The 27,703-nt window shown below is 49.7% G+C and overlaps 1 protein-coding gene across 1 annotated transcript in view; it reads left to right on the top strand.

Annotated features, from left to right (window-relative positions):
• LOC144782453 (phosphatidylinositol 4,5-bisphosphate 3-kinase catalytic subunit gamma isoform-like) overlaps positions 1-25,287 on the top strand; it is a 120,797-nt gene extending 95,510 nt beyond the window's left edge. The window contains exons 11-12 of the mRNA XM_078661829.1: positions 12,613-12,770; positions 24,618-25,287. Of these exons, the coding sequence (XP_078517955.1) occupies positions 12,613-12,770; positions 24,618-24,881 (422 nt within the window). The 3' untranslated portion in view covers positions 24,882-25,287. The remainder of the gene's footprint in view (positions 1-12,612; positions 12,771-24,617) is intronic.
• Positions 25,288-27,703: the final 2,416 nt, after the last annotated feature.

Raw genomic sequence — 27,703 nt, 5'->3', positions numbered from 1 at the left:
TAAACAAGTGACTCAGACCTCTTTTACTGGGGACTTGGGGGGTAGGGATGGAAGTGTGGTTCTCTTCCAAGAAAATGGAAAAGCACAATTGTCTCTTGAATTTGGCAAAAAGCCATAGGCTCAGAAAGGGCACTCATTAAATGTTCAAGTCCTTTTATTTTGCACCAAGCCAATGAAATCTGATGCTCCACATGAGTTGACTCCATTGTTTCCAGAATGCGCTATGGGTGCCCACAAGAGTCAAAAAATGACCTTTATTGTGCCAGGTCAGCATGTTGTCAGAGGTGTCCATCACATGTCATTGGTGCACACTTGTGCTAAAAAATGACTTACAATATGTCAGCTTCAGAGTTTTTCCATTAATGTTGTCCATATCGCCATTTGTAACTCTTTTGTCAAAAAATATCTCTAGTATGTCAGGTCCAATATGTTGTGATGGTTGCCCCTCCCCCACATGCCATGGTTATGTCCTTATGCCAAGATTTAGGTCCAAAGAGCTAGCACCAGCATTTTGCCATGGGTGCTCCAAGGCCAAGAATTTCCTCAAATATGCCAGCATCCATGTGCCAAGAATTACCTGCAGTTTGCCAGTCCCAGTATTTTAACTCAGGTGTGTGTTATCTGGGAAAAGGGCGTGAAGCGGGCTCAGGGATTCGGTTTTCAGGCTGGTTCCCATATACTATGGGCGGGAAAGCCAGGAATGTTGCAGAGGGCCAGTAAATGGCAGCTATGGCATCAGGGGCATCACTGGGGAAGGTCAAAGGGAGGGACTGCCACGTTGCAAGTGGTAGGATGCCTCTATAAGCAGGACACCCCCCTTGGGAAGATGTCTGGCAACTTTCCCATGTTGAATGTAATCCTTCACTTGCACCATTGGTGCCTCCCTGACCTTTGTCGTTTTGTTCCCTTTTTGTTTCCCTCTGTTCTCTGACCACCATGCCTAAATTCTGATTTAATCTCTGGATTATAATCTGGTACTGTTTGATGACAGGTTGCCTAATCCCTGATTTACCTCTTGGATTGCCATTTGGTTGTGTTTTCTGAACAGTTTCCTGAACCCTCTCTTGCCTCTGGATTACATATTTGTTGCTGTTCTTGTTCTTCCTCGGGTACCTGAATTCCAGGTTTGCTATTGACCCTGGATTCCCCTGTTGCTGTTCTCAGCTTCCTTTGCTTCCATTCTCCTTCAGAGTGTAATTCTGCTGTTCATGATTGCTCACACACAGGCGAAGCTAATCTCTGGGTAGGGGAGTGTTTTTTTTTCAGACTCTTGTCCATCAAGCCCTGCACATCCTTACATCTGTCACTCAATTGGAGAAGTGTGGCTCAATGGTTAGAGCGGCAGACCCTGATGCAGAGGTCTAGCCCCGGACCAGGGTTCAATTCCCCGCCTCGGCGGGTCTTGGGCTCAAAAATTCCACGGACCTGATAATTCTCGCCTCGGTGCCTATTCCAATCATGGAGTCCCACTCTGCAACTCTGGGCAATAGCTTGCTTAATCTCCACGACGGCCCCCAAAACGCTAAGGATGCCTGGCCTCCACCTTGGGGGTGCCCAGGAGTGGACACCTCACAGGGAAAGCCAGGATGGGTTCCACAGCGGTATTCGTACAAGCGCCTTGAGACCCTTGCGGGTGAGGAGTGCGCTATACAAGTATGAATTTACATTTGTACATTTACAATTGCAGTGTACCAGTGGCAGTATTTTGCCATGAGTACCCTTGAACTAAGAATTATCTTCAGTAGACCTGTATCACTCATTCACAGCTGTTCTCACTCTCACTTATTGACTGTCACTCAATTGTACTCGCTCATTCATTTGCACTCTCTTGTACTCACTCTTACTCTCACTCACACTTACTCTCACTCATTCTCACTCGCTTTCACTCCTACTCAATCAGTCATTCTCACACTCATCACTCTTACTTAGTCCATCGTTCTCACTTACTCTCATTTATTATAAATTGCTCGGACTCACTCATTACCACTCATTTCTTGGCACTCACATTCACTCTTAATCTCACCCCATACTTTCTCACTCACCCTCACATGCACCCACTCTTACTCTCACACACTCATTCTCAGTCTGATTAACTCATTTTCACTCTCTGTTACACTTACTCACTGTTACTTGCTCTCACTCGTTCGCTCACACTCTCTATCACTCCCTCACACTCATTTCGCACACCCACTTTCACTCACTTGCAGTCAGTCTCTCTCATTCTCACTAACTTTTGCTCTCTCATAGTCCCTGGCTTGTGGAGTGTGTGTGGCTCCTGGCGACCCCCAAGTGACGTTCACGGAATTTGACTCATTAATAGTCCCTGGCTTGTGAAGTATGTGTGGCTCGTGGCGACCCCATGTGACGTTCACGGAATCTGACCCATGAATAGTCCCAGGCTTGTGTAGTATGTGTGTTGCGACCCCTGAGTGACGTTCACGGAATCTGACCCATGAATAGTCCCCGGCAGGTGGTGTATGTGTGGCTCCTGGTGACCCCCGAGTAACGTTCACGGAATCTGACCCATGAATAGTCCCCAGCTGGTGGAGTATGTGTGGCTCCTGGCGACCCCAGAAAGACGTTCACAGAATCTACACCCATGGATAGTCCCCGGCTGGTGGAGTATGTGTGGCTCCTGGCGACCCCCGAGTGACGTTCACGGAATCAGACCCATGAATAGTCCCTGGCTTGTGGAGTATGTGTGGCTCGTGGCGACCCCCATGTGACATTCACGGAATCAGACCCATGAATAGTCCCAGGCTTGTGGAGTATTTGTGTGGTGACCCCCAAGTGACGTTCATGGAATCTGACCCATGAATAGTCCCCGGCTGGTGGCGTATGTGCGGCTCCTGGCGACCCCTGAGTGACGTTCATGGAATCTGACCCATGAATTGTCCCCGGCAGGTGGTGTGTGTGTGGCTCCTGGCGACCCCCGAGTGACGTTCACAGAATTTGACCCATGAATAGTCCCCAGCTGGTGGAGTATGTGTGGCTCCTGGCAACCCCCGAGTGACGTTCATGGAATCTGACTCATGAATAGTCCCTAGCTGGTGGCGTATCTGTGGCTCCTGGTGACCTCCGAGTGACGTTCACGGAATACAACCCATGAATAGTCTACGGGTGGTGGAGTATGTGTGGCTCCTGGCGACCCCCGAGTGAGGTTCACGGAATCTGGCCCATGAATAGTCCCCGGCTGGTGGACTAGGTGTGGCTCCTGGCGACCCCCGAGTGAGGTTCACGGAATCTGACCCATGAATAGTCCCCGGCTGGTGGAGTATGTGTGGCTCCTGGCGACCCCCGAGTGAGGTTTAGGGAATCTGACCAATGAATAGTCCCTGGCTGGTGGCACACGTGTGGCTCCTGGTGACCCCCGAGTGAGGTTCAGGGAATCTGACACATGAATAGTCCGCGACTGGTGGCGTATGTGTGGCTCCTTGCAACCCCTGCGTGACGTTCAGGGAATCTGACACATGAATAGTCCTCGGCTCGTGGCGTATGTGTAGCTCCTGGCGACCCTGAGTGAGGTTCACGGAATCTGACACATGAATAGTCCCCAGCTGGTGGCGTATGTGTGGCTCCTGGCGACCCCGAGTAAGGTTCACAGAATCTGACACATGAATAGTCCCCGGCTGGTGGTGTATGTGTGGCTCCTGGCGACCCCCGAGTGAGGTCCACGAAATCTGACCCAAAAATAGTCCCCGGCTGGTGGCGTATGTGTGGCTCCTGGCAACCCCCAAGTGAGGTTCACAGAATCTGACCCATGAATAGTCCTCGGCTGGTGGAGTATGTGTGGCTCCTGGCGACTCTCGAGTGACGTTCATGGAATCTGGCCCATGAATAGTCCCCGACTGGTGGCACATGTGTTGCTCCTGGTGACCCCTGAGTGACGTTCCCGGAATCTGACCCATGAATAGTCCACGGCTGGTGGCGTATGTGTGGCTCCTGGCTACCCCCGAGTGACATTCATAGAATCTGACCCATGAATAGTCCATGGCTTGTGGAGTATGTGTGACTCCTGGTGACCCCCGATTGAGGTTCACGGAACCTGACACATGAATAGTCCTCGACTGGTGACGTATGTGTGGCTCCTGGCAACCCCCGAGTGACGTTCAGGGAATCTGACACATGAATAGTCCTCGGCTGGTGGCGTATGTGTGGCTCCTGGCGACCCTGAGTAAGGTTCACGGTATCTGACACATGAATAGTCCCCGGCTGGTGGCGTATGTGTAGCTCCTGGCGACCCCCGAGTGAGGTTCACAGAATCTGACCCATGAATAGTCCTCGGCTGGTGGAGTATGTGTGCCTCCTGGCTACCCCGAGTGAGGTTCACGGAATCTGACCCATGAATAGTCCCTGGCTTGTGGAGTATGTGTGGCTCGTGGCGACCCCCATGTGACGTTCACGGAATCAGACCCATGAATAGTCCCAGGCTTGTGGAGTATTTGTGTGGTGACCCCCAAGTGACGTTCATGGAATCTGACCCATGAATAGTCCCCGGCTGGTGGCGTATGTGCGGCTCCTGGCGACCCCTGAGTGACGTTCATGGAATCTGACCCATGAATAGTCCCCGGCAGGTGGTGTGTGTGTGGCTCCTGGCGACCCCCGAGTGACGTTCACAGAATTTGACCCATGAATAGTCCCCAGCTGGTGGAGTATGTGTGGCTCCTGGCAACCCCCGAGTGACGTTCATGGAATCTGACTCATGAATAGTCCCTAGCTGGTGGCGTATCTGTGGCTCCTGGTGACCTCCGAGTGACGTTCACGGAATACAACCCATGAATAGTCTACGGGTGGTGGAGTATGTGTGGCTCCTGGCGACCCCCGAGTGAGGTTCACGGAATCTGGCCCATGAATAGTCCCCGGCTGGTGGACTAGGTGTGGCTCCTGGCGACCCCCGAGTGAGGTTCACGGAATCTGACCCATGAATAGTCCCCGGCTGGTGGAGTATGTGTGGCTCCTGGCGACCCCCGAGTGAGGTTTAGGGAATCTGACCAATGAATAGTCCCTGGCTGGTGGCACACGTGTGGCTCCTGGTGACCCCCAAGTGAGGTTCAGGGAATCTGACACATGAATAGTCCGCGACTGGTGGCGTATGTGTGGCTCCTTGCAACCCCTGAGTGACGTTCAGGGAATCTGACACATGAATAGTCCTCGGCTCGTGGCTTATGTGTAGCTCCTGGCGACCCTGAGTGAGGTTCACGGAATCTGACACATGAATAGTCCCCAGCTGGTGGCGTATGTGTGGCTCCTGGCGACCCCGAGTAAGGTTCACAGAATCTGACACATGAATAGTCCCCGGCTGGTGGTGTATGTGTGGCTCCTGGCGACCCCCGAGTGAGGTCCACGAAATCTGACCCATAAATAGCCCCGGCTGGTGGCGTATGCGTGGCTCCTGGCAACCCCCAAGTGAGGTTCACAGAATCTGACCCATGAATAGTCCTCGGCTGGTGGAGTATGTGTGGCTCCTGGCGACTCTCGAGTGACGTTCATGGAATCTGGCCCATGAATAGTCCCCGACTGGTGGCACATGTGTTGCTCCTGGTGACCCCTGAGTGACGTTCCCGGAATCTGACCCATGAATAGTCCACGGCTGGTGGCGTATGTGTGGCTCCTGGCTACCCCCGAGTGACATTCATAGAATCTGACCCATGAATAGTCCATGGCTTGTGGAGTATGTGTGACTCCTGGTGACCCCCGATTGAGGTTCACGGAACCTGACACATGAATAGTCCTCGACTGGTGACGTATGTGTGGCTCCTGGCAACCCCCGAGTGACGTTCAGGGAATCTGACACATGAATAGTCCTCGGCTGGTGGCGTATGTGTGGCTCCTGGCGACCCTGAGTAAGGTTCACGGTATCTGACACATGAATAGTCCCCGGCTGGTGGCGTATGTGTGGCTCCTGGCGACCCCCGAGTGAGGTTCACAGAATCTGACCCATGAATAGTCCTCGGCTGGTGGAGTATGTGTGGCTCCTGGCTACCCCGAGTGAGGTTCACGGAATCTGACCCATGAATAGTCCCTGGCTTGTGGAGTATGTGTGGCTCGTGGCGACCCCCATGTGACGTTCACGGAATCAGACCCATGAATAGTCCCAGGCTTGTGGAGTATTTGTGTGGTGACCCCCAAGTGACGTTCATGGAATCTGACCCATGAATAGTCCCCGGCTGGTGGCGTATGTGCGGCTCCTGGCGACCCCTGAGTGACGTTCATGGAATCTGACCCATGAATAGTCCCCGGCAGGTGGTGTGTGTGTGGCTCCTGGCGACCCCCGAGTGACGTTCACAGAATTTGACCCATGAATAGTCCCCAGCTGGTGGAGTATGTGTGGCTCCTGGCAACCCCCGAGTGACGTTCATGGAATCTGACTCATGAATAGTCCCTAGCTGGTGGCGTATCTGTGGCTCCTGGTGACCTCCGAGTGACGTTCACGGAATACAACCCATGAATAGTCTACGGGGGGTGGAGTATGTGTGGCTCCTGGCGACCCCCGAGTGAGGTTCACGGAATCTGACCCATGAATAGTCCCCGGCTGGTGGAGTATGTGTGGCTCCTGGCGACCCCCGAGTGAGGTTTAGGGAATCTGACCAATGAATAGTCCCTGGCTGGTGGCACACGTGTGGCTCCTGGGGACCCCCGAGTGAGGTTCAGGGAATCTGACACATGAATAGTCCGCGACTGGTGGCGTATGTGTGGCTCCTTGCAACCCCTGAGTGACGTTCAGGGAATCTGACACATGAATAGTCCTCGGCTCGTGGCGTATGTGTAGCTCCTGGCGACCCTGAGTGAGGTTCACGGAATCTGACACATGAATAGTCCCCAGCTGGTGGCATATGTGTGGCTCCTGGCGACCCCGAGTAAGGTTCACAGAATCTGACACATGAATAGTCCCCGGCTGGTGGTGTATGTGTGGCTCCTGGCGACCCCCGAGTGAGGTCCACAAAATCTGACCCATAAATAGTCCCCGGCTGGTGGCGTATGTGTGGCTCCTGGCAACCCCCAAGTGAGGTTCACAGAATCTGACCCATGAATAGTCCTCGGCTGGTGGAGTATGTGTGGCTCCTGGCGACTCTCGAGTGACGTTCATGGAATCTGGCCCATGAATAGTCCCCGACTGGTGGCACATGTGTTGCTCCTGGTGTCCCCTGAGTGACGTTCCCGGAATCTGACCCATGAATAGTCCACGGCTGGTGGCGTATGTGTGGCTCCTGGCTCCCCCCGAGTGACATTCATAGAATCTGACCCATGAATAGTCCATGGCTTGTGGAGTATGTGTGACTCCTGGTGACCCCCGATTGAGGTTCACGGAACCTGACACATGAATAGTCCTCGACTGGTGACGTATGTGTGGCTCCTGGCAACCCCCGAGTGACGTTCAGGGAATCTGACACATGAATAGTCCTCGGCTGGTGGCGTATGTGTGGCTCCTGGCGACCCTGAGTAAGGTTCACGGTATCTGACACATGAATAGTCCCCGGCTGGTGGCGTATGTGTGGCTCCTGGCGACCCCCGAGTGAGGTTCACAGAATCTGACCCATGAATAGTCCTCGGCTGGTGGAGTATGTGTGGCTCCTGGCTACCCCGAGTGAGGTTCACGGAATCTGACCCATGAATAGTCCATGGCTTGTGGAGTATGTGTGATTCCTGGTGACCCCCGAGTGACGTTCATGGGATCTGACCCATGAATAGTCCCCGACTGGTGGCGCATGTGTGGCTCCTGGTGACTCCCGAGTGACGTTCACGGAATCTGACCCATGAATAGTCCACGGCTGGTGGTGTATGTGTGGCTCCTGGCTACCCCGAGTGACATTCATGGAATCAGACCCATGAATAGTCCATGGCTTGTGGAGTATGTGTGACTCCTGGTGACTCCCGAGTGAGGTTCACGGAATCTACACCCATGAATAGTCCACGGCTGGTGGCATATGTGTGACTCCTGGTGACCCCCGAGTGACGTTCATTGAATCTGACCCATGAATAGTCCCCGGCTGGTGGAGTATGTGTGACTCCTGGCGACCCCTAAGTGACGTTCATTGAATCTGACCCATGTATAGTTCCCGGCTTGTAGAGTATGTGTGGCTCCTGGCAATCCCTGAGTAACGTTCACGGAATCAGACCCATGAATAGTCCCTGGCTTGTGGAGTATGTGTGGCTTATAAATCATTTTAGATGAGCTGGAGAGTCTTTGACTCCTGAGAATATCAAACCAGTGATTCATATCGGATCTGTGAAAAGTATTTTTACCTCTGGCGAATATCTGGAAAGTGGAGCATATGTAAACACCAGTTATGAGGGGGAGAATATGACTCATGGGGAGTATCTGATCTCTGGAGAGAGTTTGATCTGTGGAGGGAATTTAACGCTTGAAGCGCATCTGATCTTGAAGACTATATGATCCCCATAGAGTATGTAAAAGCTGGAAAGAATCTTTAGCCGGAGAATATATGATCCCTCGGAGTGTCTGATCCCTGGGGAGTGTCTGGACCCTTGAAGAGTGTCTGATCCCTGGGAAGTGTCTGATTCCTGCAGAGTGTCTACTCCCTTGAAGAGTGTCTGATACCTAGAGAGTGTCTGCTCCCTTGAAGACTGTCTGATCCCTGGGGAGTACATGATCTCTGGAGAGTGTCTTCTCCCTTCAATCAAACAATCAATCAATCAATCATGGCATTTGTAGAGCGCACTACATACCGTGAGGGTCTCAAGGCGCTGGGGAGTGGGGCATGCTGCTACTGCTCGAAAAGACAGGTCTTGAGGAGCTTTCTGAAGGTCAGCAGGTCATGATTCTGCCGCAGGTGGGTGGGGGGGGGTGTTCCAGGTCTTGGCGGCGAGGTGGGAGAATGATCTGCCGCCGGAGGTTCCTCTTCGGATGCGGGGGACTGTGGCGAGGGTGAGGTCGGCGGTGCAGAGCTGGCGGGTGGGGGTGTAGAGGCTGAGTCGTCCGTTGAGGTACGCCGGTCTGGTGTTGTGGAGATTCTTGTGTGCGTGGTTGAGGAGCTTGAAGGTTATCCTCTTGTTGATGGGGAGCCAGTATAGGTCTCTCAGGTGGGGTGTGATGTGGCTACGGCAGGGGATGTTGAGGATCAGGCGTGCCGAGGCGTTCTGGATGCGTTGAAGCCGTTTCAAGAGTTTGGGCGGTGCTCCTGCTTAGAGGGTGTTTCCGTAGTCCATCCTGCTGCTGACGAGGGCCTGGGTGACTGTTCTTCTCGTTTCGGTAGGAATCCACTTGTAGATCTTGCGGAGCATGCAGAGGGTGTTGAAGCAGGAGGACGAGACGAAGTTGACCTGCTTAGTCATGGAGAGGGTGGAGTCGAGGATGACCCCTAGGTTGCGTGCATGGTCGGTGGGCGTTGGAACTGTTCCCAGTGGTGCCGGCCACCAGGAGTCGTCCCAAGCCGAAGGGGTGGTTCCAAGGATGAGGACCTCCGTTTTGTCCGAGTTAAGCTTCAGTCGGCTGTTCCTCATCCATTTGGAGACAGCCTTCATTCCTTCGTGGAGGTTGGTCTTGGTGATGTGAGGGTCCTTGGTGAGGGAGAGGATCAGCTGGGTGATGATGTTGAGGTCGTGTAGTCGTGCGACACGGACGAGCAGAGCCATGTAGATGTAGAATAGCGTTGGGCTGAGGGATGAGCCCTGGGGTACGCCGCAGATGATCTCGGTGGCTTCGGAGCGGAAGGGAGGAGGCGGACGCTCTGTGTTTTCTTGGATCCCAGCGGCGTGGAGGGATGTGCATAGTGTGCGGTGGCAGATTATATCGAAGCGGGTCATAGGTCCAGGAGGATGAGGGCTGCGGTTTCTCTGCTGTCCATCAGGGTCCTGATGTCGTCAGTGGTGGCGATGAGGGCAGTTTCGGTGCTATGGTTGCTGCGTAACCCGGACTGGGATAGGTCCAGGATGCTGTTCTCCTCGAGGTAGCGGGTCAGTTGTTTGTTGATGGTCTTCTCGATGACCTTCACCGGGAACAGGAGCAGGGAGATGGGGCCAGAAGTTCTTGAGGTCCTTCAGGTCAGCCTTGGGTTTCTTGAGTAAGGCATTGATCTCGGAGTGTTTACAGCTCTTCGGGAAGGTTGCAGACTCAAAGGAAATGTTGATGGCTTTCCGGAGGTGAGGTGCGATGGAGGTGCTGGCTTTGTTGAAGATGTAGTGCGGCAATGGGTCAGACAGGGATCCGGAGTCGATGGTGTTCATGATCTTGATGGTGTCGTCGTCGTTTATGTTGGTCCAGGAGAGCAGGGGGTTGGTGCAGTTGGTGCAGATGGTGGTCGTGGGGCAGAGGTCTCAGTTGTTCTCGGGGTGGTCGTGGCGTTGAATCTGTCGTGGATGTCTGCAATCTTGCGATGGAAGAAGGTGGCCAGCGAGTCGCACAGGTCTTGTGAGGGTAGGATGTTGTTGGTGTTGGAGCTGGGGTGGGAGAGTTCCTTCATGATGTTGAAGAGCTCTTTGCTATTGTGTGCATTGTTGTCTAGGCGGTTTTTCAAGGAGGCTCTTTTGGTGAATCTGATGAGGTGGTGCTGTTTGTGGGTGGTGTTCTTGTGGGCTGCGTAGCTGTCCGGTGTTCGTTCACGGAGCCAGTTCTTCTCTAGCTTTCCGCAGGTTTTCTTGGAGGCCCTGAGGTCTTCAGTGAACCAGCTGGCTTTCTTCCTGGAGTGGCTGTTGGAGGATTTCTTGAGCGGGGCGAGGGTGTTGGCGCAATCGTCGATCCACTGTCTGAGATTGTGGGCGACGGTTTCGGGGTCGGTGGGGTCGGTGGGTGGGCTCTGGGCGAGGGTGGTGGTTTGCTGGTCTTCGGTGTCTTTGCTCCAGCAGCTGCGAGGCATCTCTTGGGTGTGGTGGTGCGTGGTGTGCTTCCGGAATGTGAAGTGGATGCAGCGGTGGTCGGTCCAGTGGAGTTCGGTGGTGTGATTGAAGGAGACATGGGGGCTTGCGGAGAAGATGGGGTCAAGCGTGTGGCCAGCAGAGTGGGTGGGTGTTGTGATGAGTCTGAGGTTGGCGAGGTTGTCAATCAAGGGGGTGGAGTTGGTGTCGTTGTTGTTCTCGAGATGGAAGTTCAGGTCCCCGAGTAGGATGTAGTCTGTGGAGACGAGGGCGTGTGTGCTGACGACGTCGGCGATGGAGTCGCTGAACTGTGGTCGGGATCCGGGTGGTCTGTAGATGAGGGTTCCTCTGAGGGTGGTGTTGGGGTCGGTGTGGATCTGGAAGTGCAAATATTCGGCGGTGCTAAGGGTGTCGTCGGTGTTGGTCGAGATTCTGAGAGTGTTCCTGTGGACGATGGCGATTCCTCCTCCTACTCCATTGGTGCGGTCCCTGCAGGTGATCTTATAGCCTTCTGGGATGGCTATGGCGATGTCGGGTGCCTAGGAGGGTGTTCAGCCAGGTCTCCATCAGGAAGGCGGCGTCTGGGGTGGTGGAGTCGAGAAGTTCCCATAGTTCGACGGCGTTTTTGCGGGCGGAGCGGGTGTTGAGAATGATGCATCTATGGTAGTGTGATCATCCGGCATTGAGTGCGTAGAGGGTGCTGTCATCGTATCGGTGATGGTTGGCCTGGCGATCGTGGTGGCCAGGGGTTCTGGCGCTGGGCGCGTCTAGGCGCGGACGGGCGCAGGCGGGCTTGCCTTAGGTGCGCCTTTTGCGCGCCAGCGACTTGCCTGCTGCGTGCGGCCGCCATATAAGAGGAGAAGGGAGGGAGGAGCAGCTGGGAGTCGGGAGCGGGGCGGCAAATGGGCGAACCGTGGGGTGGGGCCACAGGGGAGCAGCGGCGGGAACGGGGAATAGAAGCAAATGGGGCGCAGGGAGGAGGGTGAAGTAAATAAAACAAGTAATCACAACAAAACTAGCAACATGGGAAGGCACAAAATAACAGTTTGAGCAGAATTAGAAAAGAGTCAGCAATCACGGGCGCAGGCAAAAGTGGTAGGGCGGGGGGGCAGCGAACTTGCAGAGTGGCAGCCGCAGGGCGACAGAGGCACGGATACCCAGGAGGTGTTGAACGTCGTGGGGACTGGCCTAACCTACAACCTTGAAGAGTGTCTGATCCCAGGAGAGTGTCTAAGACCTGCAGAGTGTCTGATCCCTGAAAAGTATCTGACCCTGGAGGAGAGTGTGGATGTGGGTAGAATCTCATCCATGATTGGCGTGTGACATGTCTACTGGGGTCATAGGTAGAGTACCTTCAAGGAGTGTCTGATCATGAAAGTACTTACCCCATGAAGAACTGACCTCCAAATAGTAAATGCCCCCTGTGTACACTACAATGTTCTAAAGTATATGTTATCTATGAAATATATATGATTAATAGAGGGAGTATATGTGGTCAGTAGTGAGTACTTGAGCTTTGGAATATCTGTCAGTTGCATAGGCTTGACCAGTGGAGTGTGGCCACCCTGTGTAGTGAGCCTGATTTGTGGACAATCCTTGTGTGACCTTTGGGGAGGAACTGAGCCTTACAGATTGTCTGACCCATACATACCTCGGATACGTACGGAGTATCTATTATGTGCAGTGTACATGAACTCTCTTTACAGCTCACTGTAGAGTATGTGACCACAGGACAGTATTTGAGATGTGGAGTGTGTGGCCTGTGGAGTTTGTCTTAACTTTGTGCATCTCTTTTTGCAGGTAATCTGTTCCACATCGACTTCGGTCACATCCTGGGCAATACCAAGCGGTTCATGGGAGTGAACAGAGAGTGGGTGCCATTCGTCCTCACCCCAGACTTCCTCTATATGATGGGGCGGACCAAAGGGAAGTCCAGCCTCTACTTCCAGAAATTCAAGGTAATCTTTACACCAGAAACATGTGACACTTGAGCATTTCTATAAAACTTTGTGCTGTTTTGTGCTCATTGCCCACCCTTATTATTCAGTTTCCAGGCTCTGCGGCTTCAGTAAAACTTGTCCATTGTTAGTCAGTCAAACTTTGCTGCATGTGGTGGCTGTTTATTGCTCTATAGCTCTTTAATCTGTCTCACTAACAAATAAAGTTTAACAAAGAAAATGGCCTATACCTATCCATGGACAATGGAGGCCACATGACTAGACAGTATGACTGGACGTATTGTATTAATGAAAACAACAACCTGTTGGGTGGGTTGCTTGAATTAATCGAATATGTGAGGTTACAAATGCGATCATTTACATTGCTGTACGTTACATCGCGGTTAATCGTTACAAGGAATTGTGCTAGAGGCGCTGGACTTAGGAATAGTATGATTTACTAGTCCAACTCCAGGGTGTAACAGTTGGGAAGGTGTTGGAATAGTAAATCATACTATTCCTTAGTGTATAGCGCCATCCAGCGCAAGTTGTTGTAGCGACTTGCGTTGTAATGACCGCGATGTAACTGTATTGCAGTGTAACGACCACGTTGTGAAGGTCGTTTGCCAAATTAATTTGTGATTATTCTGGCCTGCAGTTCGGTCTGTCGGGTTTTTGCCCACCATGTCACCTCATTCATGAATAATTACCAGAGAATGAGATAATTTAGGCAATACATTGATCTTTTTTTACTTTCGTTCTGATTTATTGCATGGCCTGAAAGGTTTACCCTAATTTATCAACAGACATTAAAAGGCATTCCTTCATTTGCGTGTCCCAAAAGGTACTCCTTGACGTATGGTCTGATCAAATAGGGTATGTCCTAATTCATGACTCCATTCAACTAGAGATTCATACCTGACCTAGAAAGATATATCTGATTTAGCATTTCACCTGAAACCCCTCACCCACAAAGGTGCCCCTCACTCACAAAGGTGCCCCTCACCCACAAAGGTGTGCCCAGAAAGATCAGAGTACTGTTAGGCTTCAGATATCCGTTTGAACAATGTAGCTATTTTTGCTCTATTTTTGCTAAAGTGATGATCTTTGGAAACAACACCTCCTCATGGAATGATGCTTGGTGGCCCTCTGAACTAGGACCCACACCTGCACTGACAGATCACACCTGCAACCTCAACATCATCCTAGAGAGAATACTCACCATGAAACATCAGATCAACTCAGTAGCCTCCACCTGCTTCCACCCCCATTTGCATGCTTCCAAAGATCTTCCGATGGCTCCCGTCGACACACAGAAAACGGTCACGCAAGTGCTAGTCACCAGCCAACTTGACTACGGCAATGCACTCTATGCAGGAATCACCACCTGACTCCGAAAGAGGCTGCAGACCATCCAGAACTCATCGGCGAGACTCATCCTGGACCTCTCCCAGAGAGGACCCACATCACCCCCCCATCTTAGTAACCTCCCCTGGCTCCCCGCCCAGAAAAGATGCCAATTCAAGTTGCTGACACATGCTTTCAAAGCCCTTCACAACCAAGGTCTAGCATACCTCAACCACCGGCTGAACTACCACCAACCCTCAAGACACCTGCATTCCGTCCCCCTCACACATACTCCCCGCATCAGCCGAAGCCACAGCGGAGGCCGTTCCTTCTCCTACCTCACCACCAAGTCATGAAACACCCTTCCCTTCCACCTTTGAACAGCACCATCACTCATGGAAGTCAGAAAGGCACTCAAGACATGGCTCTTTGACTGACAGCAGCATGATCTCCGCGCCTGGATGCCCTCGCGGGTGATTAGCCATGCTTTACAAACTCTGATTTATTGATTGATTTGCTCTGGATTGATTCTGCATCATGGGTTGGTTTAGTGTGATACCCAAACCCCTCTGGCTGCCATAAAGCATGAACTTATATCTGTAATAATCTGATTTCCTGGTCTGACTACTTAGGACAACATTACTAAGTTGACCATTACGAAGATAAGGTTCTTAGGCGTGCTACGATTTACAGATATCCGAAGTTGGAGGTCAGTATCACTTAAAGGTGAAGAGTCTCTATTTCGATTCTTAACTTCAGTAGCAGTGTAATGGGTCTGATGGGGTGTTCTGGATCTGGGAGTCTTATTTTGAGAAAGCTTGTCTTCTGGCATTTTTTCTTTTACAAGTCGAGCCTGGGGTCTAATGACTGCTAGTCTTGCTTTAATTTTCTGAAGTGGTTAGATTTTCAGCTAGTTAGTGTCGACACAGGTGAATACTCTCCTATCGGTAACGCTGTAGGACTTGATGCAGGGTTGAGGCACAGTCGGTGCAAGTTGTCCGAGGGCTTGAGTGATGTGGCCATGTGCCTGGATATCCTTTCGGCTGATTAGTGCACTATACAAATCAACATAACATATCACAGCATAGTATAACATAGCATGTTTCTTTTACTTTTTGCTTCAGTGTTGGGCACTTTGGAGATGAGTAGGTCGTAGCGACCATCCAGGTGGGAGAGGACAGGGTGAGAAGGTGGTGACGTCTGATCGCAGAAGGTTGAATTTTATTCTACTCCAAAGTGAAAGTTCATATTGGGCCAACTCAGTCACCTTTGCGATGAGTATCTTGAAGGAGAGGTTGCTGTCATGAATGGTTTAGCATCCCTGCATAGTCTTGCATGGTGTTGTTGGCAGTGATGATGCATTGTGCTACGTTCGCATGTGGATTGGTGCACGGTTCGACATTCAGCCCTGAAAAGGTGAAGCGATGTTATGTTATAAATTATTTGCAGAGCACTCATGTGCAGATGCTTCATGTAAGGTGATGCAAGGGCAATGCAATCCCTAAGTCAGATTCACCAAGCCGCCACGCAAAGCCACCTTGCTTGGCCCAGTGTAGCCTGGTAAATTGGACTAACAGAAGTCGCTGCCTAGCGTTGCTCTGCGGTGGGAAGCAGTTTCATGGGCGGAGCAGGAGTGTTTCTGCAGGACACTTAGAAAGAGGAAAACGGATCTAAGGATTGCTTTAGTGCAGGAAGGTGTCCCTTCCTGCACAAAAACAATCCTACCTGCAGTGTAGGCATCCTCGCACCATGGTGCAACAGTGCCTATGTTGGCACTAGGCAGCACGTAGTGCAGTTGTGGAGGGAAACACCAGGAATGCCCCATATCTTGGTAAATATGGCGAATTCCTGCCCTGTCTATTGGACGCAGCACAGCAAATTGTCCTGCTGTGTTGCACTGCATCAAATAATGATAAATCTTGAGCCAGGTTTGCTAATCTCAGGCAGCCAATTAATAGAAGGAAAATGTATTGGCCAGAATGTCATCTGAGGCTTTGTGGATTTTTAGGGTCTTATAGGCTACTTGAGATTGAACAGGAAGCCAGTGTAGACGTTGCAGTGCAGGTGACATATGCAATCTTCTAGCAGTTTTTGTAAGCACTCGTGCCACAGCAACTGCAGCCGATGTAAGATTCAGACTGAAAGTTCAAGTTACATTGAAATAGTCTAGTCAAGATGAGACTGAACCATTGCATTCCCCACTGGTGTTTGCATTGAGAGATTAATAAAGTGGAGAACCTTTATGGAAGGCAGAGGTGGGTGAAACAATTGTGGGCCGCTTTCATGGACTGGGTTTCCTGAGAGAGGGTGTTGTCCAAAAGAGCTCTCAAGTGCTGCACCACTGTCGAAAGAACTGTGCGATTGCCTGATATACGTGGCAATAAGCTTGTGTCACCCACCACTACAGATCAAGAGGTCATTAAGATTTGGTTTAGGATGACTTTATTTTCAGGAAGCTGTTGACCATCCATCCCCTGATGTTGTGGAGAGATAACATCAAACATTTGTGTTTTGATTGGGATACTCTTGCCCGCCAGGTAGCCTAAAGATACGTTTAGTATCGTCAGCATCCATGTAAAAGCACACTCCTGATTGGACAGCGATTGGACGCGGGGTTGCCTGTATATGTTAAACAGAACGGGTGAGAGTATTGACCTTGCGGGAACCAACAGTCTGCGTTGTATCCCTTCGGAGAGCATGGGGGAAGAGAGGCCTCTTGTGTTCTCCCTGAGATCAAACATGTTATCCACTTCAGGACTGTGTCTGTGTTACCTGCTGCTTTCAGGGTTTTGAGTTGTATGTTGAGGTCATTGCCCTCATGCATAACAGGATTAGTATGCCAGTTTCTTCTTTATCAATGAGCTGGCAAAGATAATTATGGGTAGATAGAACCACCATGTTGGTGCTATGACTGGGATGGGAGCCTGCGTGTTGCCCGTCCTTTAGGTCATTAGATTCTGCCAAATCCATAAGCTGGTGCAGGGCTATTCTTCCAGAGGTTTGCCCATGTAAGGGAGCAATGAGATGGGTCTAAGGGCCACATGTAGGTAATCCTAATTTACCGATTCTAAAATACCGAATTTTACCGATTCGGTATTTTAGAATCGGTAAATGCTATGTAGGAAATAATTTGGTAAGTATTACCGAATCGGTACGATTCGGTATTTACCGAATCGGTATTTACCGATTCGGTAATTCCCATTCATTCCTATGGGCCTGGAGGCCCATAGGAATGAATGGGATTTACCGAATCAGTAAATACCGATTCGGTAATGGGGGAACACATTCAAGGGTGGCAGGATGGCACATTGACACCCTGTTGCACCCCTGAATCGTGAATGTGTGCACATGTGGCACACATACACGCCCTAAGGGCATGTATGTCTGCCACATGGCACTTTTGAAAATGCACAAAAATGCTTTGCCAAAGGTTTTCGATATTTACCACCAACTTTTAGTTAGTGGTAAATACCGAATCCATAACTATGCAATTCACTCATTTGAGTGCTCTCTACATTGCAGATTTGGTAATTTACCGACTCGGTATTTTTAGGGATCAGTAATTTACCGATTCCTTAAAATACCGATTCGGTAAATTACAGAATCTGTAAATTGGCCACCTACATCTACAAAGCCTAATACCGGTCGGTAACGGCCGAAATTCGGTAATTTTGGCCGTTACCGACCGGTATTAGGCTACCTACATCTGGCCCTAGGTTTCTCCATCACGTTGACTCCCAGGCTGGGCTTCTTTAGCAGAGGCCTTACTACAACTGCCTGCCAGGCGTGTGTAGAAATGCCAATAAAGCTAGAACAAGCATTTACAATGCAATGGTCTCGGCATTGTTAAAGCTAGAGCTATTGGCATTGCTCATGACATTATTTTTATTTATGTTTTTGTTTTTAAAACATAAATAAATGGCATTGTCATTTACAATGCCAATAGGTTAATCGCTCGCAAATGCGAGACCTATTGCATTTGCACCCACACAGAGCCACACACACAAAGCCACCCACACAGAGTAATTCACATAGAGCGACCCACACAGAGCCACTCACACACACACACACAGAGCCACCCACACAGAGCCACCTACACATACACAGAGCCACCCACACACACACACACAAAGCCACCCACAAACACACAGAGCCACCTACAAAAAAGCTGCACACACAGACAGAGTCACACAGACAGAGCCCAACACACACAGAGCCCCCCCACACACACAGAGCCCCCCCACAGAGAGCCCCCCACACACACAGCCCCCCCCACACACACACAGAGCCACCCACACACACACAGCCACCTACAAAAAAGCTATACACAGACAGCCCAACACACACAGACAGTCCAACACACACAAACAGCCCAACACACACAGACAGCCCAACACTCACAGACAGCCCAACACACACAGACAGCCCAACACATACAGACAGCCCAACACAACATTTATTGCTATCTTTTGTTATTGTTATTATGAGAAAAAAAGGACCTGGAGATAAAAGTTAAAAACGAGCAGCTGTGGCATTAGCCAAAACTATTCACTTACATACACGCCCTTCCCTATAGAAATACAATACTCGCCCAAAAGACTAGAGCAACACTAGCCACTACTCACATGCTTCAGACGGCTTTCACCGATGACACTCGACTCGTGCTGTTGGTATTTTCTAGTCATTCATTTGACATAGAGCTCTGGCTGGGGAGTAGATGTCTTCGCCTGTGAAAGCAATCTTCCAGCAGCTGTTACTTACATGAAGGAAAGGGAGACACACCCTCCTCAGAGGTTGGAGGGGTTCGACTGGGGAGGGCATTGGGTGGAGTACCGCTGACAGCACCACACTCGCAAGGGACATTCACAACTGTAAAGTAGGCAGAGTTCAATGTACCCATCCAGCACCTGCTTAAGGCCAAACCCAAGAGTGCAGTTCGGGCAGCATCACACAGAACTACGGAATCTCCATGCAGAAACTCTAGGGGTTGGAAAGTAATGGATTGGTGCTGGAACATAAGCACGTAAGACCATGTCCACAATGGAAGGGTTTGGGGACGAGCTCTGTTACCGGGTAGATTTTTGGGAACAGACGTATGCAAGACCATGTCCACAATGGAAGGGTTTGGGGACGAGCTCTGTTACTGGGTAGATTTTTGGGAAGGTGACCAAATTATCGTTTCTAAAGGTTTTTTTTCGTGCAGCTGCTCGGGTGTACTAGGGGGCAGGACAGCAAGCACAAGCAACGAGGGGGGGGCAGGAGAGCAAGCAAAAGCAAAGAGGGGGGCAGGAGAGCAAGCATAAGTAACGAGGGGGGGCAGGAGAGCAAGCACAAGCAACGAGGGTGGGGGTCAGGAGAGCAAGCACAACCAACGAGAGGGGTTCAGGAGAGCAAGCACAACCAACGAGGGGGGGTCAGGAGAGCAAACACAACCAACGAGAGGGCAGGACAGCAAGCACAAGCAACGAGGGGGCAGGACAGCAAGCACAACGAACGAGGGGGGGCAGGACAGCAAGCACAAGCAATGAGGGGGCAGGACAGCAAGCACAACAAACAAGGGGGGCGGGACAGCAAGTACAAGCAACGAGGGGGCAGGACAGCAAGCACAACGAGCGAGGGGGGAGGGCAGGACAGCAAGCACAAGCAACGAGGGGCAGGACAGCAAGCACAAGCAACGAGGGGGCACGGGCAGGACATCAAGCACAAGCAACGGGAAACATCACTTACAACAAAACTTTTACAACACACTACCATTACATCGCAACCATTACAACGCAAACTATTACAACGCATTGCTCTGGGGGGCGCTATAGAATAGGAAATAGGTTAATTTACTATCCAATAACCTTCCCTAGTGTCCACGGGGACTGGAGTTGGAATAGTAAATTAAACTATTCACTATCCAGCACCCAGAAGCACTATGCGTTGTAATGGTATGCGATGTAAAAACCGCGTTGTAACGGCATGCGTGGTAAAAGCATGCGTTGTAATGTCATACATCCACAAGCAACGAGGGGGCACGGGCAGGACATCAAGCACAAGCAACGAGGGGGCAGGGGCAGGGGCAGGGGAGCAAGCACAACAAACGAGGGGGGGCAGGACAGCAAGCAGAAGCACCGAGGGGGCAGGGGCAGGAGAGCAAGCACAACCAACTAGGGGGGGGTCAGGACAGCAAGCAGAAGCAACGAGGGGGCAGGACAGCAAACACAACGAATGAGGGGGGGCAGGACAGCAAGCACAAGCAATGAGGGGGCAGGACAGCAAGCACAACGAACGAGGGGGGCAGGACAGCAAGCACAAGCAACGAGGGGGCAGGAGAGCAAGCACAATGAACGAGGGGGGGTCAGGACAGCAAGCACAAGCAACGAGGGGGGGTCAGGACAGCAAGCACAAGCAACGAGGGGGCAGGAGAGCAAGCACAACCAATGAGGGGGCAGGACAGCAAGCACAACGAACGGTGGGGGGCAGGACATCAAGCACAAGCAACGAGGGGGCATGGGCAGGACATCAAGCACAAGCAACGAGGGGGCAGGGGCAGGAGAGCAAGCACAACAAATGAGGGGGGGTCAGGACAGCAAGCACAAGCAACGAGGGGGGGTCAGGACGGGAAGCACAAGCAACGAGGGGGCAGGGCAGGAGAGCAAGCACAACCAGCGATGGGGGGCAGGAGAGGAAGCATAACCAACGAGGGGGACAGGGGAGCATGCACAGCCAGGGGGCAGGGGAGCATGCACAGCGAGGGGGCAGGGGGGGAGCATGCACAGTGAGGGGGGGCTGGAAAGCAAGCACAACAAGGCGGCAGATGCACAACAGAGGGGACAGATGCACAACGAGGGGACAGAGACAAGAACACGGGCACAACCAGGAAACGCGAGCACTCACCAGACGCACAACGAGGGGACAGAGGCAAGAACACGGGCACAACCAGGAAAAGCGAGCACTCACCTGAGGACTTGGCAGCTTCTCGACTTCCTCCGGCGGCGGTCGGGCAGAAATGGCATCAGGAAAGCGGCGCCATTTTCGCATTCGGGGGCGTGTTTTTGCTGTCGAGTGACGTATGACATCACAGAGTTAAAAACTGCAAAAATCACGCCCCCGAATCCAAAAAAGACGGGGCTTGAACTGAGTGACGCACCTCTCCTCCAATGGCTGGCCTCCATTTAGGAAGCCAGCCAATGGAGAAGAGGGGCGGGTTCAAGCCCCCATACATATAAATCATAAAATCTCGGCTGCGTGACACTGCTGCGCAGTGTACATGCTAGGCCGAGACCTAAAAACAGTCAGGAGGCTGTCACTCGCAGCTAAAAGGAGTGGCTGATCATGGTGTGCAGGATCAGGATCATTTGAGAAACACGAAGAGTGGGTTTTTGTTATGGTCTTGAAAGATCGTCTTGCACAGTTTATGAGAAGGTATCTAGATGGCTCCCTCTCGATAATCAACATTTTCCTTCGTATAGGTTATATCCCATCATCATGCTGGCGGATTATAAGTTCATAGTTGGGAAAGTAGAATCCAAGTCGCTCCATGTCAAGGCTGAAGATGACATGTCCTTGAGGTACTTTGCAGGTAGGTTGTGGCAAACAACACCTGGAGATGGTCTTGTGGACGAGTTGGAGATAGACGAGTCAATATTAGGTGAACCAATGAAGTGCACTGTCTGTAAACACATAGCGCCTCATTTATGAGGTTTTGGCACAGAGCAGCACAGAAAGGAAACTTGCTGCACTGCCTGCAACAAGAGAAAAGGGCAGAAATGCATTTTATCTATAAGATATAGTGCATTTCTTCCCTTTTCCCCTGTGCTAGCACACAATGGGCTGCCATGCACCAACGCAGGCACCCTTGCACCTTGGTGCAATAGTGCCTGCGTTGTGGGGCTGATTGATTTTGTGCAGGAAGGGACACCTTCTTGCACAAAATCAAGCAATTCAGGCGATTTCCTCTTTCTATGTGTGCTTCAAAATGCAGCACACATGGATAAAACAAGGAGAAATGAAAACATTTCTCCTCGTTGCCCCTCCCTAATGCCACCCGTGGGGTGGCATTAGATTTTGACAAATTCCCAGGTTTATAATCTGGGAATGCTTCAGATTCCATGGATGTTGCCTGGGATCACCCGCAGCAACACCCATGGTACGCCTCTTTCACGTAGTGTTCTGCATGAAGGGGCACATATTTACAAGCTGGCTTTACATGGCCTTGTAAATATGCTGTGGCACATTGTGCCACCCGAATATTTAAAAAAAGTGACGTTCCGGCAGAGCAAAAGTGCTGCAAGGGGCCTCATAAGGGAGGCCCATAGGATGCTGACCTGATCTTAAACATTGACAGCATCAAAGGCAACAAAAAGGTCAAGTAAGTTCCAAAGACGGGGTTCACCATGGCCATTGATGACAATGTTGTCTTTCACAACATGGATGTTTCCCAGTGTAAATATTGCAAACCTTTGCTGCTGCAGATGTGGTTCTCCAGTTCAAAGCCACCAGCTTTCCTTACACGGCAGGGCTGATGTATGACAGGTCATTATTACCAAGTTCTTTGGCGTTTGATGATAGCTCATATTTTATCTGCCGCTGGGAGGATGGCTTCTGCGAGAGATGTGTTGAGTAGGACAGCAGGCGCTTCACTGAGGAGGACTTCACACTGATGATGGCACATTGTCATCTTACGGACCAGTGAGGATGCGTGAGGGTTGTGAATGAGAGTGGTTTGAAGAGGCTGTACTTGTGAGTGTTGATTGGTTGAATGGAGTTGGCCTCTATATTTTTGAGGTTGCTGGGATTGGAGTGTTTGCGTGTGTTCGCTTGCTGTGAGTTCAGTCGTTAAGCGGTAGTGGTGATGCAGCTTCGAGGGCTGATACAGACGCATGTTGAATAAGGAACTTGAGCTGCAGGAGCTCGGGCCCTTCCTGACTGCTTACTAATGGAGATTGTGTATTACTGTATTCTATGCAGTGGCGGCCGGCATGGATCGGGGGTGGCGTTGCGGGGATGTAAAAATAAGAAAATAAAAGGGAAGAAACGTACCTTATCCGTACCGCGTCTCTTCTCTGTAGGACTCGGGAACCAGAAAGCACCCAGGCTCCCCTGACCAATCACAACGCTGCAATGCAGAGTTGTGATTAGTCTGAGCGTCGTGGTTCGATGCTCAGCCAGGAACAGGGAGCCTGGGCATGTTCTCCATGCAGGCCGTAATGCAGCCTGTGTGGAGCCTGTGTGGAGAACAGGAAAAGTGCACATGAATATTTGTCAAAGAGTCATGTGCACTTAGGAGTGGGTAAACCACTCCACCCATGCCCTGCCCTGTCACCAGAACAGCCCGGCCATCTCAGCCTCAGGAACAAATAAAATGGTAATAACGTTCAGTTATTTTTACTTTGTTACACTGCTTAAAAGCAGTGGTGTGACGCTCCTCTGCCTTAGCAGAGGAGCCGCCACTGATTATATGGCTGCTTAATGCCGAATTCTCAATGGGCCCGATTCACAAAAGTAATCTGAGACAAATTCCTAACTTTATGACTTTCGGTATTCACTAAAGGCATTTAGGAGTAGTAAATTTAGGATTCCTAACTTTACTGCTCCTAAATTGAGCCAAAATCCTAACTTTACTGCTTTCGGTATTCACAAAAGGCATTTAGGAGTTGTACAGTTACAACTTTCGGTATTCACAAAAGGCATGTAGGAGTAGTAAAGTTAGGATTCCTAACTTTACTGCTCCTAAACTGAGAAAGAATTCTAACTTTACGGCTTTCAGTATTCACAAAAGGCATGTAGGAGTAGTAAAGTTAGGATTCCTAACTTTACTACTCCTGAATGCCTTTTGTGAATACCGAAAGTCGTAAAGTTAGGATTTTGTCTCAGATTACTTTAGTGAATCGGGCCCAATGAGTATACGTTTTCGGAAACTCCTACATCTTGCAATTCTGGTTATAGTACAACAAACCATGGGGCTGAACAGCAGAGGGCAGCCATCTCTGGTGTAGTGTATTTTGAAGTTTTTATTCTAAGTCACTGTCACACTTACAGACTGACTCACTGGTGAAAAGTAAATCATGTGATTTCAGCAAATTAGAAGAATAGTTTGCATGTATCTTATCATCCCATCGTTGTTATTTATTAATCTATTTATTTTTGTGCTGTAACATTATTCAGAAATATGTAATCTACTTCAGTGGTAATATTTATTAAATCCTTATTCACACTGTATACTAACAGTAGTACATGATGTATACTGTGCTACCACGTTACAATATTGTTCTTTTAATCTTATGTTTCATTACTTCAAGTACTATTGACTATTCATATTTCACAAGAGTTATACAGTCTAACTCTGAGCAGATTAATGCAGAGTTTTATTATGCCGTAAATGTTTTATTTCCTTGCTTTTAAATATGTCCTATATCAATAGAGTGAAACCAACCTCGACTCCATCTTCTATACTCTCCTCTTTTTAGAGGTGCTCATATTCTGCTTTTATCTCTTGGACCACACCCCTGACTTGTCCATATCTTCCATCCCCAGGACATCTGCAGCCAGGCGTACTTCGCCCTGCGCGCGCACTCCCGGCTCCTCGTCACCCTCTTTTCCCTGATGATGCTGACTGGTCTTCCTGAGCTCACCAACGACGGGGACCTCCACTACCTGAAGGAAGCGCTGGCACTAGGGAGGGACGAGGACTTTGCCAAGAAGCACATCCTCTACCAGATCTCCATCTGTGAAAACCTGAACTGGACCGTCCAGGCCAACTGGTGGATCCACCTGAAGATCGGCAGCAAACAGAGCTGATGCCGGCGCCTGGCGGGTGTTGGGGCGTTAAGTGTTATGGTTGGCAGAGATGGGCCATCAGGTATATCTAGCGTTGGTGCCATGTGTCTGCTGCCATGGACTGTGCTCTTTAAACTTCTTAAGAAGTCAAAGGGTGCAGTAATCAAAGTGAAGGAATACCAAAGCACATTTCTTACCATGAATGAATTTGCATAAAACATATCGGCACAGTTAGAGCCTGGCGGGTTGCCGCTGGGTCTGCCAGTCTGTGAGAGCCACATCGCCACATCTGGAGGAGGACCCCAGGCTGTTTGGAAAGATCCCTGCTATGTTCACAGGTATCTCTTGCCAAAATGTAAGTTCAGTAAGCCTGAATGCTGAGTCAAGTGCTATACTGTTTTGACCCATTCAGCATTTTTTAAAAACATTTTTAATGTTTTTCTAATACTTCCACATTCTAAAAACAGTTTTGCTCATGCCATATGACATTATACCCAATTCTCTCTGCCTTCCTACCCCAGTAGTGTCTCTCTTCGCATGAAATGTAAGTCAGAACACGAAGTTTACAACTAGAAAACTGTTGAATGCTCTTGACAATTACCTCCAGCAAACAAAAACACCACAGTGCATCCTTTATACAAAGCAAAGAAGGGGTGGATGTCCCAGAAGTCTCCTCACCTTTGTGAATGGATCAATTTAAGAGAATCAAATAGCCTTAGAAATGGGGAACACCTTGCCCATTGGGGTCATAAATCAACTAAAGGCAGAGGATAAATTGAGTTGAGCACTATGTAATGGTCTTGCGGTATGTATAGATTGATTGAAACAGTTATAATTATTGGATGAGGCAGTTTTTTATTGCTGAACACACAAAGCTACAAGCTGTTAGCAAATGTAATGAGGAGTGAACAGTTTTTTTTATCACGTGTTTCAACCCTTGGCGTCTTGCAGTCCTGGGGCTTTCTCAAGGCTATAAAATAAACAATCATACAGAAAGGACAATACCACCTCATTACTTTTGCTCACTGCTTGGAACTTTGTGTTTTCAGCAATAAAAAATTGCTTTATTCAATTACCAGAACTGATTCAATCAATCTATACATACCGCAAGGCAACTACATATTGGTCAACTCAATTTATCCTGCACCTTTATTTGATAGTGCATCTCTTACACAACTTCCGGCAATCTCAATGTGTAATTTAACAGTTGTCACCAGTTTGCCCTGATTCTCACATAGCCTTTATCACTGATGTCACACATTATGAACAATGGATTTAAGCCCAGATCTCTGTACTGGGGTGAATGTATGACATTGTTCTGCATTCTGTCCATCAATTGTTCTTTTTGCATTTGTCGCCCCGAGTGGGACAGGTATGCCCAGACGTGGGTCCCGTGCTCTCCATGCCACTGGAGTCATGCTATCCTGGGTGAAGAGGGGTGAAACCCCAAAACCGGTCCTAGAATGCTTGTTTCCAGTCCAGGGAGGATCTGGCTTGGCAGTTTGGGCTGGACTGTTCCCATGGGGCACAGAGTCAAGACTGATTTGCATATAGCTCGATTCAAACTGGAATGGCATGTTGAGCAAAAAAACGATGGATTTAGGCCCAGATTTCTGTACTGGGGTGAATGTATGACATTGTTCTGCATTCTGTCCATCAATTGTTCTTTTTGCATTTGTCACCCCGAGTGGGACGGGTATGCCCAGACGTGGGTCCCGTGCTCTCTATGCCACTGGAGTCATGCTATCCTGGCTGATGAGGGGTAAAATCCCAAAACCGGTCCTAGGATGCTTGTTTCCAGTCCAGGGAGGACCTGGATTGGCAGTTCGGGCTGCACTGGTCCCATGGGGCACAGGGTCAAGACTGATTTGCATATGGCTGGGGTCAAGGTGGAATGGCATGGTGGGCAAAGAAATGATGGATTTAGGCCAGATCTCTGTACTGGGGTGAATGTATGACATTGTTCTGTATTCTGTCCATCAATTGTTCTTTTTGCATTTGTCACACATTATGTAGACAATCATCATCAAAATTACTTTATTCGATTAATACAAGTTAATCATAAAAGTATATATTTACATCACAGTTAAATATTTTAAAAGAAGCAATTCATCAGTATCAATCAATAAATGATTTCCTGGATTTGAGACACATACATAAAAAAGAGGCAACACTGTAACAAGTTAGCGGATCAGGCAGCATTCGTAGAAAATACAGGGCCAGACGTTATTCTCTAAAATTGTGCTTACGTAAAAGCGGAATTAAAAACCTTTTCCGTTGGTTACAATAACATTTACAACAACAAAAAAAGATGTGCAAATCAGACTGTCGAGAAGTGTCATCACATGGGCAACACAGGAGATCATTCGAAGAAAAGATACCAGTGGGGTGGCCCAACATACAAGGGATATAATTGAGCCGAAACCTTAACAAAATAAACCTGGGCCATGGGATTGTTACAAATTCCACATAGGGAGATATACTGTCAACCTGCAATGGCCCTTCAATATATTCTCTAACTGTAGGTTTATTTTGCTGTTCATTCAATCTCCCTTCTTTAGCAGCGGTCATAAAACAGGTCTTTAGTGCATGTTTCGAGACTGAGCCACATTTTTTTGGTGATATGAATAAGCTACCTAAATCAAGAGTGTATAAAGTATCTTTCACATACTGCAGCCATAAAATGTTCTTCTTGTACTCAAGGGATAGGCAATCCTGTATTATTTGTTGAGTCAATGACGCTGTGAATCTACGCCAAACTGAGTGCCATAAGAGGATGAGCAACGTTTATCCAATCGATTATATAAAGAATGCTTAATTCTTCATGTAAATTAAAATTGGGA

Source organism: Lissotriton helveticus, chromosome 9, assembly GCF_964261635.1.
Source record: "Lissotriton helveticus chromosome 9, aLisHel1.1, whole genome shotgun sequence".
Lineage (NCBI taxonomy): Eukaryota > Metazoa > Chordata > Amphibia > Caudata > Salamandridae > Lissotriton > Lissotriton helveticus.
Note: the sequence above shows the minus strand (reverse complement) of the source record. Positions and strands in the feature narration are given on the sequence as shown.